This window comes from Oncorhynchus mykiss, chromosome 20, assembly GCF_057628025.1.
Source record: "Oncorhynchus mykiss isolate SJ-2025 chromosome 20, ASM5762802v1, whole genome shotgun sequence".
NCBI lineage: Eukaryota > Metazoa > Chordata > Actinopteri > Salmoniformes > Salmonidae > Oncorhynchus > Oncorhynchus mykiss.
Window position 1 is genome coordinate 17,457,227 of NC_143041.1, and position 19,370 is coordinate 17,476,596.

The following is a 19,370-nucleotide window of genomic DNA, read 5'->3' on the forward strand; positions in this document are numbered from 1 at the left end:
ATTTGAATATATACTCGCTGGAAAATTATATTTCTACAAGCATCTCCTCTCTACCCCTTATATGACCTTCTCCTTTCCCCCTTTATATAGTACACAGCGCCAGTACATGGTCAATCATTGCAGCACAGGAATTCTCTTCATGCAGGTTTGAGTAAATTGTTGATGGCACTGCTTTTCTATTCACGGTTTGAAAACTTGTGTCACGTGATGATCGCCGGTCAGTAGACTATATACCACCGTCTTTGTTAGGCTACAGTGCAAAATGTTAATAAATTACCTGTTGTCACTTGTCAGAATGGAAACTTTGGCAATACAGCTAAGCATCAGTTTCGGTTTCCTGTCTTTTGCGAATTGCAGAAGGCCTATATATTGCCGGGAGTGAGTTGTTTCGGCTGTGTAGCCTATTCCGCGTACTTGGTCATTACAAAAAACAACTCGCTGTGTTCAACAAGATGAGGTAAGAATTTTACTCCGAATATTAGACAGGATCTATTGGTGCGATATAAATAAATATGACATTTTTATTGTATTTCATCAATGACTTAAAGGCATACTTTGGCATCACCTCTGATATTTATCTTTGAAATCATGATTTATTTAGCGTATACTACCATTTGTGCAATTTCGTATTGCTAATAACACCTATAATTTGTATCATCGACTTGACATAACACAGTAATATTCCGTGTGGTGTGCTGTATGCTTCTTCAGTTCAATTCACATTTTATTTATCCAGAGGGACAATTATTTCTGGAAATTAAAGGTGACAGTTGACAGGTGGACTACGCATGAAAAATGATTAATATAATTACCACAACATATAGGAAAAAAACAAGAAGAAAATAGGACATTCGTGTAGGTGTGTGAAAGGATAGAGAGGAGGCAGTGTTACTCCAATTTCTGTTGGTTATTCACCATGAAAATACGCATTGTTCAAACACAACGAGTGATTGTAGAGTCATTAGTGTTGAAAAAACAATTTGAATATTTACTCGCTGGAAAATTACATTTCTACAAGCATCTCCTCTCTACCCCTTATATGACCTTCTCCTTTCCCCCTTTATATAGTACACAGCGCCAGTACATGGTCAATCATTGCAGCACAGGAATTCTCTTCGTGGAGGCATTCTTACTGAATAAATTGTCGATAGCACCTCTTTTCTATTCACGGTTGAGAAACTTTTGTAACATGATGATCCAGGGTCAGTAAGCTAAATTACCACAAGATGTTGTATGCTACAGTGCTAAAGGTTCATAAATGGCGTATTGCCGGAATGGAGACGGGCAATACAGCTACTCATCAGTTTCGTTTTCCTGTCCTTTGCAAGTTGCAGAAGGCCTATATATTGCCAGGGAGTGAGTACGTTTCGGCTGTGTAGGCTACGTCCGCGTACTTGTGCAATGCAAAAAAGTACTCGCTGTATTCAACAAGTAGAGGTACGAATTTTACTGCGAAAATTAGACAGGATCTCATGTTGTGATATAAATATATTGTAATGAAACTTCAGAGAGTAGGTCTCGAACCCTCGACCTTCTAGCCCGAAGTCCAGCGCGCTATCGACTGTACCGCAAAAGCATGCTCAAGCAGCATGGGCAATTTCCGCGCTTATAAACCCAGGCTCGTTACAATATGTAACATTTTTATTGTATTTCATCAATGAGTTGAAGGCACACTTTGGCATCACCTGTGATATTTGTCTTTGAAATCATGGTTTATTTAGCGTATACTACCATTAGTGTCATTTCGTATTGTTAATAATAACTATGATTTGTATCATCGACTTGACATAACACAGTAATAATCCGTGTGGTGTGCTGTATGCTGCTTCAGTTCAATTCGCATTTTATTTATCCAGAGGGACAATTATTTCAGGAAATGAAAGGTGACAGTTGACAGGTGGACTATGCATGAAAAAGGATTCATATAATTACCACAACATATAGGAAAAAAAACATTAAGAAGAAAATAGGTCATACTGTATACTCACACAAAGCAACTTCGATAGTGCTAGTGCAATATTAATGTTTGAGCAGTAAAGGGAGCTAGGCATTCGTGTAAGTGTGTGAAAGGATAGAATAGGCAGATAGTGTAGGTCAGGTCTCAGGGGAGAGGGTGTTGATCAACCTGACGACCTTGGGTACAATTGTGATTATGTGAACCTCAGCTTTATGGTCCGACACCTTGGGAGGCAGAAGTGACCACAACCGTTAAAATGCTGTGTGTTAATTATGGTATTTTTGCCTTTTTCTCACAGTGCCTCGGTCAAAGCAGATATGGAAGTCAAGCTGAAAGCACTTGAGTGTCACTTCACATGGGGCATAAGGAAGGCTGACATTAAGGAACTGGACAGCATCCCTGAAAAACTCCTGGATCGCATCATGAAGTTCTGCCCTTCAAAATACCATGTCACGTATTTCAACTTACTAGCGTTCCTGAGCCACCTGAAGGAAAATTATGCTAGTGCTCTTGAGTATCTCCACAAGGCTGAGAGTGCATTGAAGGACAGACAGGATGATACAGAGTTACTGGTGACCTATGCTAACTATGCATGGGTTCACTATCACTCAGGGAACATGGAGGATGTGGATGCCTACCTTGAGAAGCTGGAAAACATCAATAAGGGTATTCCAAGGGCCTCAAAGATTCAAGGCAGCTTACCTTCAGTACATGGTGAGAAAGGTTGGAGCCTTATCAGGCTTGGGGCATTCTTTTATAAAAGGGTAAAAGAGAGCTTCCAGAAAGCTCTACAGGGGGAGCCAAACAATGCTTCTTTCAATGTGGGCTATGCCATTGTCCTGTACAGGTTGGAGGGCATGGTTAGGGATAACAAAGTGAGGTCAGAGGAAAGTGAAGCTACCACTCAGCTAAGGAAAGTCTTGTCATTGGAGCCTGATAACTCGGAGGTCATGGTCCTCCTAGCCCTGAAGCTTCAGAACAAAAATAAACAAGAGTCCAAGAAACTCATCACAGAAGCCCTCAGACTGTCTCCTGATGTGCCTCACGTCATGCGTTACGTGGCAAAGTTTTTCAGATACGAGGGCTCCGTCAATGAGTCCCTACACATTTTGGGGAAAGCTCTGGAGCTGTCTCCAAACTCCCACTTCCTCCATCACCAAATTGGCCTGTGTCACAAACAACAGCTCAGTCAGCTGTTCGAGCAGAAGAGGAAAGGGGGACGAGTCAATGGGGGCCAGATAAAAGCAAAGGTGGAGGACTGCATCCGTCACTTCTCCAGAGCCGTGGAGCTGAAGCCCTCCAACATTCACGCCAGGGTGAACCTGGCTGAGGCCTACGGGAACAACTACCAGCTGGAAGAGGCGTTGAAGATCTTCTTCAACCTGGTGAAAGATGAATCCCTCAATGACTCTGACAAGCAGCACTGCTACACCAGCTTCGGCCTGTTTCTGTTCCACAAGAAGAAAGATGAGGGCAGGGCTGCGACACAATTCAAAAAGGCCTACCAGATTCAGATTGAGAGTTGGGACAGGAAGGAGGCTGGGAAGAAGCTTAAGCAGATAGCAGAGAGGTGCCAGACTAACAAGAGGAGAGTTGGCGAGGCCTCTGAGATTTTGGCGTTCCTCGCCACTGTAGACAAAGAGGAGAGAAAGGCTGAAGAGCCAAGGGGAGTCAATGTGGACTCTCCAGACACAGATGACCTTACAGATGCCCTAGGCAAAGGAATGAAACTCAAATGATATATTTGATTGTAACACAACGCATGGCTTACATAAGAATACTGCTACGTGCATTTTAATGGTTTTAATCAGGGAGTAATATTTACTTCAAGTTGCATGTATGCTTCTTAAGTTTGATTTTGTGTAAAAAAAATTGCAAAGAAAATTTGAGTAAGATTCTATTTACTTTTGTAAGATTTTTTTTTAATGTCTTTGGATGTGTCCCCTATAGCGTAGATGATTAGATATCTTCATTGACTGTTAAACTGTTGCTTCAACTGACAGTAACATTCTGAAGAGGTAATAAAACACAGTACCAAAGTCTTGATTATCTTTTGTTCTTGTTAAATTGCTATGTTTTTTTCTACTTAGTTCCTAAAGCCAACATTGCTTAATAAAGGGGAACCACGTCAGATATACACGTTTCCTGTTGTTCCCTCTAAGAATCTCCATGCTTGCACTTTGATTGAAGTTTGGAGGGACTCACTCGAAGTTTGACAGACAGTGAGTCTACCTACCACTTACATTACAGGGAACAATAAGAAATAAATTCCATAACAAAATTAAAAGTAATTTTATTTCAGATATTTAAGATCCAATGCAGCTGGGTTTTTTTTCTTCTCAATATCAAATAATTTCAGGCAGTCTTTCCAAACAGCTCTTACACTAATTTTCACAATTTCACAGTACTATTCCAACCTCATAGTTTGGAAATATATATAAATCACAGGAAAATCATGTTTCTACTGCACTGGGCATTTAACGATTGTAAGGCTTCATTTAAGGGGTTAGGCTATGGCTCTGGTGACAGTAAAATTGCAAACTGTTGTGCTGCCATCCAGGTTAGGAAGAGATTTTCAATGTACCGATTCCATGGTTTATGAACATACACAAAACAACACCGGATTCAATTTAGATTTGTATGGCCTCCCGAGTGGCGCAGCGGTCTAAGGCTCTACATTGCAGTGCTTGAGGCGTGTTTCCTACAGACCCGGGTTTGATCCCAGGCTGTGTCACAACCAGCCGCGACCAGGAGTTCCATAGGGTGGTGCACAATTGGCACAGCGTTGTCCAGGTTACAGGAGGGTTTAGCCAGGGGTGCTTTACTTGGCTCATTGTGCTCTTGTGGCGGGCTAGGTGCCTGCAGGCTGACTTCAGTTGAACGGTGTTTCCTCTGACACATTGGCACAGTTGGCTTCTGGGTTAAGCGGGTGGGTGTCAAGAAGCATGGTTTGGTGGGTAATGTTTCGGAGGACGCATGGCTCGACCTTTGCCTCTCCTGAGTCTGTTGCAGTGATGAGACACGATTGAAAGAGGGGGTAAAAAATAAATAAACACTTTTTATATACAATTCTTGCTCCCAATATAATTGTATATATATGGGGGATACAACCATCCCAGCTCTGCAGAATTTGCCACGAAGAGAGAATCATTAGATTACTTGTTTTGGTACTGCCCATATGTAGCTTGTTTTTGGTCAACATTACAACATTTACCAGGATCTAACTCTGCAAATAGCACTGCTGGGTGATTTGAAAAGTCATAGTCAATCAATCAATAATATAATAATACTCTTAGCAAAACATTTGATCTTTAATTCACAATCTGTAGAAACTATAAGAATATAAAGGTACAGGTCTTTTGGGAAACATCACAGCACAGTTGAAAAATATATGACTAATAGAAATCAAAACTGGATGGTGTTCAGAGATAGATGGGAGGGGTTGAGCGGAGCTGAAGGGTGGGACTAAATACAACAAAAATAATCATATGAAAATAAAATGTTCCGAAAAAATTAAAGCATAGAGTAGTAGCCTACGGAAGAGTATTACTGCCAAGTGAAAAAAACAAATTAAAACATGCTGATGGATGGAAGTACTCTGATAAATTCTTTTTGCGCAGATAGTACTTTAAAAATGTAAAATACTTTTACAATAAAGTCAAGATTTCGAGAATAAAGTAGAATTTTCATTTTATAAAGTCACATTTAAATGCCGTGAATAAAGTAGCAATATTACGAGAATAAAGTGGGTATATTTCGAGAATGAAGTCGACATTTTGAGAATAAAGTCGCAGTTTCAAGATTAAAGTAGGAGATTTGGTTATTAATGATTAATGCATCCCTGGCTCATAGTTGCTTGGCGCGCCACGGTTAAAATGCCTGAGTTAGATGACTGGTGAAACTATACTTTAGGATTTGCTTTAGAAATAACGAAATCCTTGCTCTTGTAGCACATACTAGCCATATTATTATAAGTCTAAGGACCTGTAAGAGGTTGTGCCACAAATTGGGTATTTTCAGGAGGAACCACACCAACTTGGAAGAGGTATTTCATCCAAGTCCGTGTGGTTACATACACAGGTAGAGACTGGTCGGTTGTGTGTGTTGGTGGGCGCTAAAAAGTACGGTGTTTCCTGGTGCGGCTGGCTTCCGGGTTGGATGCGAGCCGTGCGGCTTGGTTGTGTTGTGTTTCGGGGGACGCATGGCTTTCGACCTTTGTCTCTGCCGAGCCCGTACGGGAGTTGTAGCGATGAGACAAGATAGTAACTACTAAAATTCAACAACAACAAAAAAGTACATTCTTAAACCATGTACCTCTAGGGTGCCTTTGTTTAAAACGTTCATCAAAAACAACCACCGACTTTCCTCATTGCTGCATGTGCCAATTGAATCTCAACATGGAAACAGTCAGTGGTTGTAGATTTATTTGGATGAACATTTTATTGAAAGGTATAGATTTCAGCAAATAAAGGCATGCAACAACAGAGGATAAACATAGGTACAAGGTAAAGGGTTTAAGAATTTACATTTTGAAGCATAGACTGCATAGCGAGCAACTCAGAGGAGTCAGAGGTTCCTTTTTTTTTACTCTAAGGAGGGGTTGCAGGGTCATTCAGCTTTCTTGCCAACATCAAATATCTGAAGGGTTACCCAGAGGAGGCCGTGGCTAATTTGGCTAAAGGCTGAGGAGCTCAGAAGGGAGCACTATGGGGAGAACTGTGAGAAACATCTGTGTCACCTATGGAGACCTCACCTGGTTATGTGTGGGTGATTACATCAAGTGCCAGAGCTACATAGAGAACTGAAGATCAAGGAGAAGTTTCTGGTTCCACATCTGTCTTGTACCCTGAGGTCTATCGGGGAGAAAGGCTGGACCTACCTCATGTTCTCCTATAACAACTATGACAAAGCTGTAGCGTGCTTCAAGAAAGCTCTGGAACTGGAGCCTGAGGAGAGTGAGTGAAATGTAGGCTATGCAGAACAAGAGCGCTCTTCATTTTGACTCGCCAGCTATCAAACAGCTGAGACGTGCCCTAAATATCAACCCACAAGACGCAGTCCTGATGGTCCTACTGGGCCTGAAACTGTCTGTCTATAAAATATTTGGGGAGACAGAGGAGCTAGTGAAGAAAGCTCTGGAGATGTCCCAAGACTGCATGCATGTGACACGATATGTGGGGAAGTTTCTCCGACCAACAGGAGCACATTTGCAAGTCCATTGATCTGTTGAATGGAGCACTAAAGCGTACAAGCCAGTCTGCCATAATATATCATCAATTGGCTTTCTGCTACAAGAGGAAAAATATTGTTCTATGCTAGGAAGCTTCCATGAAAAGGGTGCTGAGATCCAGCAGCTACTCCGTAAGTGCATTTATCATCTGAAGATGTCTACTTTACTGATGTCCTCCTTCACCTATGCCACGGCTAAACTGGCACTGCACTACGGCGAGGATAAAGACACCGCCAATGCAGAGGAACTGTTCAAGAAAGTCTTAGACAGGACTGCCATTCTGCAAGTGGTCAACCTGCACACCGGCCAGTTCCACCAGTATCACAACAAATGTGAACCTCTGGCCATCAAGCACGACAAAGGTTTTTGGAGCTGCAGAAGGACACTGCTGAAGAGAAGAGATGTATCCAGAAACGGATGATGATCGCAGAGAATCCTTTCTCCAAAGACGCCACAGATGAAAAGGCCTGTGGTATCCTGGGGGTTGTGTATAAAATAACAGGGGGAGAAACAGCAGGCCAGAGAATGACAAATACCTCTCTGTGCACCGTGAACTCCGTCTCTCACTGCAGTAATAACATACCAGGGTAAAACAGTCATTTACAAAGTGATCTAGTAATAAATCCCTGCAAGGGTGCATGCATCAACTTTATTAGACATAGTTTAAATTCTCCCTGAGCGGAGAATGATGTGTTTTTATAATAGCTGAAAAATATATATTTTAGCCAATGTATTTATTGAAAAGGAAAAGGCGCAACACTTGCACACCATAACAAAATATTTGTTTTATTAAGCAAGGTTCAAAAATAAAAGTTTCGGCCTTCAATGGTTTTCATCCGAATAATCACACAAAAGGAATGAACAACATCATATACAGTGGTGGAAAAAGTACTAAATTCTCATACTTGAGTAAAAGTAAATATACCTTAATAGAAAATGACTCAAGTAAAAGTGAAAGACACCCAGTAAAATACTACTTGAGTAAAAATCTAAAAGTATTAGCTTTTAAATGAAGCTAGGGGGCACTATTTTCATTTTTGGAAAAATAACGTGCCCAAAGTAAACGGGCTATTTCTCAGGACCAGATGCTAGAATATGCATACAATTGATAGCTTAGGATAGAAAACACTCTAAAGTTTCCAAAACTGTAAAAATATTGTCTGTGAGTATAACAGAACTGATATTGCAGGCGAAAGCCTAAGACAAATCCAATCAGGAAGTGACTCGTGTTTTGAAACCGTTGTGTTCCTATGCACCCCTATTCAAATCAAATCAAATCAAATTTTATTTGTCACATACACATGGTTAGCAGATGTTAATGCGAGTGTAGCGAAATGCTTGTGCTTCTAGTTCCGACAATGCAGTAATAACCAACAAGTAATCTAACTAACAATTCCAAAACTACTGTCTTGTACACAGTGTAAGGGGATAAAGAATATGTACATAAGGATATATGAATGAGTGATGGTACAGAGCAGCATAGGCAAGATACAGTAGATGGTATCGAGTACAGTATGTACAAATGAGATGAGTATGTAAACAAAGTGGCATAGTTTAAAGTGGCTAGTGATACATGTATTACATAAGGATACAGTCGATGATATAGAGTACAGTATATACGTATGCATATGAGATGAATAATGTAGGGTAAGTAACATTATATAAGGTAGCATTGTTTAAAGTGGCTAGTGATATATTTACATCATTTCCCATCAATTCCCATTATTAAAGTGGCTGGAGTTGAGTCAGTGTCAGTGTGTTGGCAGCAGCCACTCAATGTTAGTGGTGGCTGTTTAACAGTCTGATTGCCTTGAGATAGAAGCTGTTTTTCAGTCTCTCGGTCCCAGCTTTGATGCACCTGTACTGACCTCGCCTTCTGGATGATAGCGGGGTGAACAGGCAGTGGCTCGGGTGGTTGATGTCCTTGATGATCTTTATGGCCTTCCTGTGACATCGGGTGGTGTAGGTGTCCTGGAGGGCAGGTAGTTTGCCCCCGGTGATGCGTTGTGCAGACCTCACCACCCTCTGGAGAGCCTTACGGTTGAGGGCGGAGCAGTTGCCGTACCAGGCGGTGATACAGCCCGCCAGGATGCTCTCGATTGTGCATCTGTAGAAGTTTGTGAGTGCTTTTGGTGACAAGCCAAATTTCTTCAGCCTCCTGAGGTTGAAGAGGCGCTGCTGCGCCTTCTTCACAATGCTGTCTGTGTGAGTGGACCAATTCAGTTTGTCTGTGATGTGTATGCCGAGGAACTTAAAACTTGCTACCCTCTCCACTACTGTTCCATCGATGTGGATAGGGGGGTGTTCCCTCTGCTGTTTCCTGAAGTCCACAATCATCTCCTTAGTTTTGTTGACGTTGAGTGTGAGGTTATTTTCCTGACACCACACTCCGAGGGCCCTTGAAAGGGATATCAACCAGATTCCTTTTTCTACGTATTCCCTAAGGTGTCTACAGCATTTTGACGTAGATTCACGCCTTTATGTTGAAGAATGAGCGTAAACGACTACATTGCGTAAGTGGCCAGCTGAGGGCTCTCCGAGTGATTCTTGCGTAAAAGACAGAGGTAGTCATTTTTCCTCTCGCTCCAACTGAAAAGCCAATTGTCATGGTTGATATTGTCATGTATTGTCATGTTGTGTCTTGTTTCTGTCCTTTCTCTTCACCCTGTCTCCCTCTGCTGGTCGTATTAGGTTACCTTTTCTTCCCCTCTTTCCCCCAGCTGTTCCTTGTCTTCTCTGACTACCTCGTTCACCCCTTTTCCCACCTGTTCCCTTTTTCCCTCTGATTAGGTCTCTATATCTCTCTCTGTTTTTGCTTCTGTCTTTGTCGGATTCTCGTTTGTGTTACTCATGCCTGAACCAGACTATCGTCGTGTTTGCTGCTACCTTGTCCTGTCGGAATCTGCCTGTCCATCTGAGCCTACGTGTGTTTCATCATTAAAGAAACTCTGTTTTGTTAATTCGCTTTTGGGTCCTCATTCACCGCATAACAGAAGAATCCGACCAAGAATGGACCCAGCGACTTCGGATCCTCTCCACTCTGCCGTCGAGATCCAGGGAGCGATGCTAGGCAGACACGAGCAGGAATTGTCTGCTGCTCGACATGCCGTTGAGACCCTGGCCGCCCAAGTCTCCAACCTCACAGAACAGGTTCACCATCTCCGCCTCGATCCACCGGCCACTTCCAGGGCTTTCGAATCTCCGGAGCCCAGAATCAATAACCCGCCGTGTTACTCTGGGGAGCCCACTGAATGCCGCTCGTTCCTCACCCAGTGTGATATTGTGTTTTCTCTCCAGCCCAACACTTACTCCAGGAGCACAGTTCGTATCGCCTACGTCATATCTCTCCTTACTGGACGGGCTCGTGAGTGGGGCACGGCAATCTGGGAGGCAAGGGCTGAGTGTACTAACCAGTATCAGGACTTTAAGGAGGAGATGATACGGGTTTTTGATCGTTCTGTTTTTGGGGAGGAAGCTTCCAGGGTCCTGTCTTCCCTATGTCAAGGTAATCGATCCATAACAGACTACTCTATTGAGTTTCGCACTCTTGCTGCCTCCAGTGACTGGAACGAGCCGGCTTTGCTCGCTCGTTTTCTGGAGGGTCTCCGCGCGGAGGTAAAGGATGAGATTCTCTCCCGGGAGGTTCCTTCCAGCGTGGATTCCTTGATTGAACTCGCTATTCGCATAGAGCGACGGGTTGATCTTCGTCACCGAGCTCGTGGAAAGGAGCTCACGTTCTCCGTTGCCCCCCTCTCCGCATCACTACCATCTTCCTCTGCCGGCTCGGGTGCTGAGCCTATGCAGCTGGGAGGTATCCGCATCTCGACTAAGGAGAGGGAACGGAGAATCACCAACCGCCTCTGTCTCTATTGCGGTTCCGCTGGTCATTTTGTCACTTCATGTCCAGTAAAAGCCAGAGCTCATCAGTAAGCGGAGGGCTACTGGTGAGCGCTACTACTCCTGTCTCTCCTTCAAGATCCTGCACTACCTTGTCGGTCCATCTACGCTGGACCGGTTCGTCAGCTTCCTGCAGTGCCTTAATAGACTCTGGGGCGGAGGGCTGTTTTATGGACGAGACCTGGGCTCGGGAACATGACATTCCTCTCAGACAGTTAAGGGAGCCCACGGCCTTGTTCGCCTTGGATGGTAGTCCTCTCCCCAGGATTCAGCGTGAGACGCTACCTTTAACCCTCACTGTCTCTGGTAATCATAGCGAAACCATTTCTTTTTTAATTTTTCGTTCACCTTTTACACCTGTTGTTTTGGGCCATCCCTGGCTAGTTTGTCATAATCCTTCTATTAATTGGTCTAGTAATTCTATCCTCTCCTGGAACGTCTCTTGTCATGTGAAATGTTTAATGTCTGCTATCCCTCCTGTTTCCTCTGTCTCTTCTTCACAGGAGGAGCCTGGTGATTTGACAGGGGTGCCGGAGGAATATCACGATCTGCGCACGGTGTTCAGTCGGTCCAGGGCCACCTCTCTTCCTCCACACCGGTCGTATGATTGTAGTATTGATCTCCTTCCGGGAACCACTCCCCCCCGGGGTAGACTATACTCTCTGTCGGCTCCCGAACGTAAGGCTCTCGAAGATTATTTGTCTGTAGCTCTTGCCGCCGGTACCATAGTCCCCTCCTCCTCTCCCGCCGGAGCGGGGGTTTTTTTTGTTAAGAAGAAGGACGGGTCCCTGCGCCCCTGCATAGATTATCGAGGGCTGAATGACATAACAGTGAAGAATCGTTATCCGCTTCCTCTTATGTCTTCAGCCTTCGAGATCCTGCAGGGAGCCAGGTTTTTCACTAAGTTGGACCTTCGTAACGCTTACCATCTCGTGCGCATCAGGGAGGGGGACGAGTGGAAGACGGCGTTTAACACTCCGTTAGGGCACTTTGAATACCGGGTTCTTCCTTTCGGCCTCGCTAACGCTCCAGCTGTCTTTCAGGCATTAGTCAATGATGTCCTGAGAGACATGCTGAACATCTTTGTTTTCGTTTACCTTGACGATATCCTGATTTTTTCACCGTCACTCCAGATTCATGTTCAGCACGTTCGACGTGTCCTCCAGCGCCTTTTAGAGAATTGTCTTTTTGTGAAGGCTGAGAAGTGCACTTTTCATGCCTCCTCCGTCACATTTCTCGGTTCTGTTATTTCCGCTGAAGGCATTAAGATGGATCCCGCTAAGGTCCAAGCTGTCATTGATTGGCCCGTCCCTAAGTCACGCGTCGAGCTGCAGCGCTTTCTCGGCTTCGCGAACTTCTATCGTCGTTTCATCCGTAATTTCGGTCAGGTGGCAGCTCCTCTCACAGCCCTTACTTCTGTCAAGACGTGCTTTAAGTGGTCCGTTTCCGCCCAGGGAGCTTTTGATCTCCTCAAGAATCGTTTTACATCCGCACCTATCCTTGTTACACCTGACGTCTCTAGACAGTTCGTTGTCGAGGTTGACGCGTCAGAGGTGGGCGTGGGAGCCATTCTTTCTCAGCGCTCCCTCTCTGACGACAAGGTCCACCCTTGCGCGTATTTTTCTCATCGCCTGTCGCCGTCGGAACGTAACTATGATGTGGGAAACCGCGAACTGCTCGCCATCCGCTTAGCCCTGGACCGACCATAGGAACCTTGAGTACATCCGTTCTGCCAAACGACTTAATGCGCGTCAGGCGCGCTGGGCGCTGTTTTTCGCTCGTTTCGAGTTCGTGATTTCTTATCGTCCGGGCTCTAAGAACACCAAGCCTGATGCTTTATCTCGTCTCTTCAGTTCTTCAGTAGCCTCCACTGACCCCGAGGGGATTCTCCCTGAGGGGCGTGTTGTCGGGTTGACTGTCTGGGGAATTGAGAGGCAGGTAAAGCAAGCACTCACTCACACTCCGTCGCCGCGCGCTTGTCCTAGGAACCTTCTTTTCGTTCCCGTTCCTACTCGTCTGGCCGTTCTTCAGTGGGCTCACTCTGCCAAGTTAGCCGGCCACCCTGGCGTTCGGGGTACGCTTGCTTCCATTCGCCAGCGTTTTTGGTGGCCCACCCGGGAGCATGACACGCGTCGTTTCGTGGCTGCTTGTTCGGTCTGCGCGCAGACTAAGTCCGGTAACTCCCCTCCTGCCGGCCGTCTCAGGCCGCTTCCCATTCCCTCTCGACCGTGGTCTCACATCGCCTTAGATTTTGTCACCGGACTGCCTTCGTCAGCGGGGAAGACTGTTATTCTTACGGTTGTCGACAGGTTCTCTAAGGCGGCTCATTTTATTCCCCTTGCTAAGCTTCCTTCTGCTAAAGAGACGGCACAAATCATCATCGAGAATGTTTTCAGAATTCATGGCCTTCCGTCAGACGTCGTTTCGGACAGAGGTCCGCAATTCACGTCTCAATTTTGGAGGGAGTTTTGCCGTTTGATTGGGGCTTCCGTCAGTCTCTCTTCCGGCTTTCACCCCCAGTCTAACGGTCAAGCAGAACGGGCCAATCAGACTATTGGTCTGATTGGTCTGACTATCTTACGCATTCTTTCTTTTCGCAACCCTGCGTCTTGGTCAGAACAGCTCCCCTGGGCAGAATACGCCCACAACTCGCTTCCTTCGTCTGCGACCGGGCTATCTCCTTTTCAGAGTAGCCTCGGGTACCAGCCTCCGCTGTTCTCATCTCAGTTCGCCGAGTCCAGCGTCCCCTCCGCTCAGGCTTTTGTCCAACGTTGCGAGCGCACCTGGAAGAGGGTCAGGTCTGCACTTTGCCGTTATAGGGCGCAGACTGTGAGGGCTGCTAATAAGCGTAGAACTAAGAGTCCTAGATATTGTCGCGGTCAGAGAGTTTGGCTCTCCACTCAGAACCTTCCCCTTAAGACCGCTTCTCGCAAGTTGACCCCGCGGTTCATTGGTCCGTTCCGTATTTCTCAGATCATTAATCCTGTCGCAGTTCGACTTCTTCTTCCGCGATATCTTCGGCGCGTCCACCCGGTCTTCCATGTCTCCTGTGTCAAGCCCGTTCTTCGCGCCCCCGCTCGTCTTCCCCCCCCCCCCCCATCCTTGTCGAGGGCGCACCCATCTACAGGGTCCGTAGGATTTTGGACATGCGTCCTCGGGGCCGTGGTCATCAGTACCTAGTAGATTGGGAGGGGTACGGTCCTGAGGAGAGGAGTTGGGTTCCCTCTCGGGACGTGCTGGACCGTGCGCTGATCGATGATTTCCTCCGTTGCCGCCAGGTTTCCTCCTCGAGTGCGCCAGGAGGCGCTCGGTGAGTGGGGGGGTACTGTCATGTATTGTCATGTTGTGTCTTGTTTCTGTCCTTTCCCTTCACCCTGTCTCCCTCTGCTGGTCGTTATTAGGTTACCTTTTCTCCCCCTCTTTCCCCCAGCTGTTCCTTGTCTCCTCCTAACTACCTCGTCACCCCTTTTCCCACCTGTTCCCTTTTTCCCTCTGATTAGTCCTCTATATCTCTCTCTGTTTTTGTTTCTGTCTTTGTCGGATTCTTGTTTGTGTTATTCATGCCTGAACCAGACTATCGTCATGTTTGCTGCAACCTTGTCCTGTCCTGTCGGAATCTGCCGGTCCATCTGAGCCTACGTTTGTTTTGTTATTAAAGAAGCTCTGTTTACGTTAATTCGCTTTTGGGTCCTCATTCACGCACCTAACAGGCTCAAACACATTAAGAAGGAAAGAAATTCTACAAATTAACTTTTAATAAAGCACACTTGTTAATTGAAATGCATTACAGGTGACTACCTCATGCAGCTGGTTGAGAAAATAACTAGTGTGTGCAAAGCTGTCATCAAGGCAAAGGGTGGCTATTTGAAGAATCTCAAATATAAAATATATTTTGATTTGTTTAACACTTTTTTGCTTACTACATGATTCCATATGAGCCTCTAGTCCCACTCAACATGCCTCAGACAGCTCTTTTATCCCACCTCCAAACACATGCGGTGACCTCAGCCTGCATAACTAGTGCGTCCAGAGATGCAACCTCTCTTATCGTCAGTCAATGCCTAGGTTTACCTCCACTGTACCCACACCCTACCACACCCGTCTGTACATTATGCCCTGAATCTATCCTACCACACACAGAAATCTGCTCCTTTTATTCTCTTTCCCCAACGCACTAGACGACCAGTTTTGATAGCCTTTAGCCGTACCCTTATCCTACTCCTCCTCTGTTCCTCAGGTGATGTGGAGGTTAACCCAGGCCCTGCATGTCCCCAGGCGCTCTCATTTGTTGACTTCTGTAACCGCAAAAGCCTTGGTTTCATGCATGTTAACATCAGAAGCCTCCTCCCTAAGTTTGTTTTACTCACTGCTTTAGCACACTCCGCCAACCCTGATGTCCTTGCCATGTCTGAATCCTGGTTTAGGAAGGTCACCAAAAGATTTCCATCCCCAACTACCACATTTTCCGTCAAGATAGAACTGCCAAAGGGGGAAGAGTTAGCCTGCAAAGTTCTGTCATACATTCCAGGTCTATGCCCAAACAGTTCGAAAACTTCTAATTTAAAAAAATAATTTCTCCAGAAATAAGTTCCTCACTGTTGCCGCCTGTTATAGACCCCCCTCAGCTCCCAGCTGTGCCCTGGACACCATATGTGAATTGACTGCCACCCATCTATCTTCAGAGTTCGTTCTGTTAGGTGACCTAAACTGGGATATGCTTAACACCCTGGTAGTCCTACAATCTAAGCTAGATGCCCTCAATCTCACACAAATTATCAAGGAACCTACCAGGTACAACCCTAAATCTGCAAACATGGGCACCCTCATAGATATTATCCTGACCAACTTGCCCTCCAAATATACCTCTGCTGTTTTCAATCAGGATCTCAGCCATCACTGTCTCATTGCCTGCATTCACTATGGGTTTTGCAGTCAAACGACCACCCCTCATCACTGTCAAACGCTCCCTAAAACACTTCAGCGAGCAGGCCTTTCTAATTGACCTGACCCGGGTTTCCTGGAAGGATATTGACCTCAGTAGGTCCTGTCAGTAGAGGATGTCTGGTCGTTTTTTTAAAGTAATTTCCATCACCATCTTAAATTACCATGCCCCTTTAAAATGTACAACTAAGAAAAGATATAGCCCTTGGTTCACTCCAGACCTGACTTCCCTCAACCAGCACAAAAACATCCTGTGGCGGACTGCACTAGCATCGAATAGTCCCGCGATATGCAACTTTTCAGGGAAGTTAGGAACCATTACACGCAGTCAGTCAGGAAAGCAAAGGCTAGCTTTTTCAAACAGAAATTTGCATCCTGTAGTTATTACTCCAAAAAGTTTTGGGACACTGTAAAGTCCATGGAGAATAAGAGCACCTCCTCCCAGCTGCCCACTGCACTGAGGCTTGGTAACACTGTCACCACCGATAAATCCACGATAATCGAGAATTTCAATAAGCATTTCTCTACGGCTGGCCATGCTTTCCTCCTGGCTACCCCATCCCCGGCCAACAGCTGCACACACCCGCTGCACACACCCGCACGCAGCTACTTGCCCAAGCATCCCCAGTTTCTCCTTCACCCAAATCCAGATAGCAGATGTTCTGAAAGATCTGCAAAACCTGGACCCGTACAAATTAGCTGGGCTAGACAATCAGGACCCTCTCTTTCTAAAATTATCCACCGCCATTGTTGCATCCCTTATCACCAGTCTGTTCAACCTCTCTTTCATATCGTCCGAGATCCCCAAAGAGTGGAAAGCTTCCGTGGTCATCCCCCTCTTCAAAGGGGTTTACTCTCTAGACCCAATCTCTTACAGACCTATATTCATCCTGCCCTGCCTTTCTAAAGTCTTCGAAAGCCAAGTTAATAAACAGATCACTGATAATTTCGAATCCCACCATACTTTCTCCGCTGTGGAATCCGGTTCCTGAGCTGGTCACGGGTGACCCTCAGCCAAGCTTAAGGTACTAAACGATATCATAACCACCATCGATAAGCGACAGTACTGTGCAGCCGTCTTCAGCTACCTGGCCAAGGCTTTCAACTCTGTCCATCACCGCATTCTTATCGGCAGACTCAACAGCCTTGGTTTCTCAAATGACTGCCTCGCCTGATTAACCAACTACTTCTCAAATAGAGTTCAGTGTGTCGAATCGGAGGGCCTGTTGTCCAGACCTCTGGCAGTCTCTATGGGGGTTCCACAGGGTTCAATTCTCGGGCCGACTCTTTTCTCTGTATATATCAACGATGCCGCTCTTGCTGCGGGTGATTCCCTGATCCACATCTACGCAGACAACACCATTCTGTATACATCTGGCCCTTCTTTGGACACTGTGTTTATAAACCTCCAAACACGCTTCAATGCCATACAACACTCCTTTTGTGGCCTCCAACTGCTCTTAAACGCTAGTAAAACTAAATGGATGCTTTTCAACCGCTGCCCCCGCCCGACTAGCATCACTACTCTGGACGGTTCTGACTTAGAATATGTGGACAACTACAAATACCTAGGTGTCTGGCTAGACTGTAAACTCTCCTTCCAGACTCATATTAAACATCTCCAATCCAAAATTTCAATCTAGAATTGGTTTCCTATTTCGCAACAAAGCATCCTTCACTCATGCTGCCAAACTTACCCCCGTAAAACTGACCATCCTACTGATCCTCGACTTCGGCGATGTCATTTACAAAATAGCCTCCAACACTCTACTCAGCAAACTGGATGCAGTATATCACACTGCCATCCATTTTGTCACCAAAACCCCATATACCACCCTCCACTGCGACCTATATGCTCTCGTCGGCTGTCCCTCGCTACATATTCATCACCAGACCCACTGGCTCCAGGTCATCTATGTCTTTGCTAGGTAAAGCTCCACCTTATCTCAGCTCACTGGTCACGATAACAACACCCACCCATAGCACGCGCTCCAGCAGGTATATCTCACTGGTCAGCCCCAAAACCAACACCTCTTTGGTCACCTTTCCTTCTAGTTCTCTGCTGCCACTGACTGGAACAAATTGCAAAAATCACTGAGGTTGGAGACTTATATTTCCCTCATTAACTTTAAACATCAGCTATCTGAACAGCTAACCGATCGCTGCAGCTGTACATAGCCCATCTGTAAATAGCCCATCCAATCTACCTACCTCATCCCCATATTGTTTTTATTTACTTTTCTGCTCTTTTGCACCTCAGTATTTCTACTTGCAAATCATCTGCACATCTATCACTCCAGTGTTAATTTGCTAAATTGTAATTACTTCGCTACTATGGCCTATTTATTGCCTTATCTCCTCATGCCATTTGCACACACTGTATATAGACTTATTATTATTTAACTTTTTGTATTTATATTGTGTTATTGACGGTACGCTTGTTTATCCCATGTGTAACTCTGTTTGTGTTGCACTGCTATGCTTGATCTTGGCCAGGTTGCAGTTGTACATGAGAACTTGTTCTCAACTGGCCTACCTGGTTAAATAAAGGTGAAATAGAAAAATAAAGAAATGTGTTCTTTCATAGTTTTGATGGCTTCACTATTATTCTACAATGTAGAAAATAGTAAAAATAAAAAAAAACCCTTGAATGAGAAGGTGTTCTAAAACTTCTGACTGGTAGTGTATGTTGTCGAGCATGAACCTGCAGGAGCGGGTCACTGCTTTGATGTTTGCAGAGAATGATAGGGTGTTGTCCACAGACACGCCAAGGTTCTGGGAGGTCGCCAAGTACTCTGGGAGGTCGACACTGTGGAGTTGTTAACCGTGATGGATAGGTCTTTGCGTGGGCAGGCCTTCCCCTGGAGAAAGAGCAGTTCTGTCTTGTTGAGGGTGAGCTTGAGGTGGTGGGCCGACATCCAAGTTGAGATATCTTTCAGGCATGCGGAGATGCGTGTCGCCACCTGAGTGTCAGAAGGGGGGGAAGGAGGAAAGTAGTTGAGTGTAATCTGCATAGCAATAATAGGAGAGGCCATGTGAGGATATAACCTTGTTTAAATAAAACAAAGCATTTTTAACCGTGAGTGAGCCTTTTCGATTATGTTTTTTTTTTATTTCACCTTGTCTCACATTAGTTGTGCAGATGTATTTATGAAGATCTTGCACTTATGATGGTTATGAAAACTGTATGTTTCTGTGTGGAAATATGGTTTGTGTCATTTGAAGATATAGTTGTGAAATGTATATTATTGTATTCTATATGTGCTTTTAGGTTAATAGGCTTTTACTGCACTTTTATTTACAATACACTTACAATACACAAATGGCTATATTTCCACTACTGTA

At 45.1% G+C, this 19,370-nt stretch overlaps 1 protein-coding gene and 1 pseudogene across 3 annotated transcripts; both read left to right on the forward strand.

Annotated features, from left to right (window-relative positions):
- The first annotated feature begins 27 nt into the window (after positions 1-27).
- ifit9 (interferon-induced protein with tetratricopeptide repeats 9) lies at positions 28-3,996 on the forward strand. 3 transcript variants are annotated; one of them, XM_021575338.3, is made up of 3 exons: positions 28-217; positions 358-457; positions 2,256-3,996. In XM_021575338.3, exons 1-3 carry the CDS (start codon positions 163-165, stop codon positions 3,694-3,696), a joined length of 1,596 nt encoding a protein of 531 aa, XP_021431013.3. In that variant the 5' UTR covers positions 28-162; the 3' UTR covers positions 3,697-3,996.
- A 2,434-nt stretch (positions 3,997-6,430) lies between these two features.
- Positions 6,431-7,778, forward strand: LOC149974420 (interferon-induced protein with tetratricopeptide repeats 5-like; annotated as a pseudogene).
- Positions 7,779-19,370: the final 11,592 nt, after the last annotated feature.

Excerpts from the sequence above, each read along its gene's own strand:
- ifit9 (XM_021575338.3), top strand. The coding sequence starts at position 163 with ATGGCACTGCTTTTCTATTCACGGTTTGAAAACTTGTGTCACGTGATG. Across the intron at positions 218-357 it reads GTGTCACGTGATGATCGCCG|AAGGCCTATATATTGCCGGG; the intron begins GTCAGTAGACTA and ends TGCGAATTGCAG. Across the intron at positions 458-2,255 it reads GCTGTGTTCAACAAGATGAG|TGCCTCGGTCAAAGCAGATA; the intron begins GTAAGAATTTTA and ends TTTTTCTCACAG.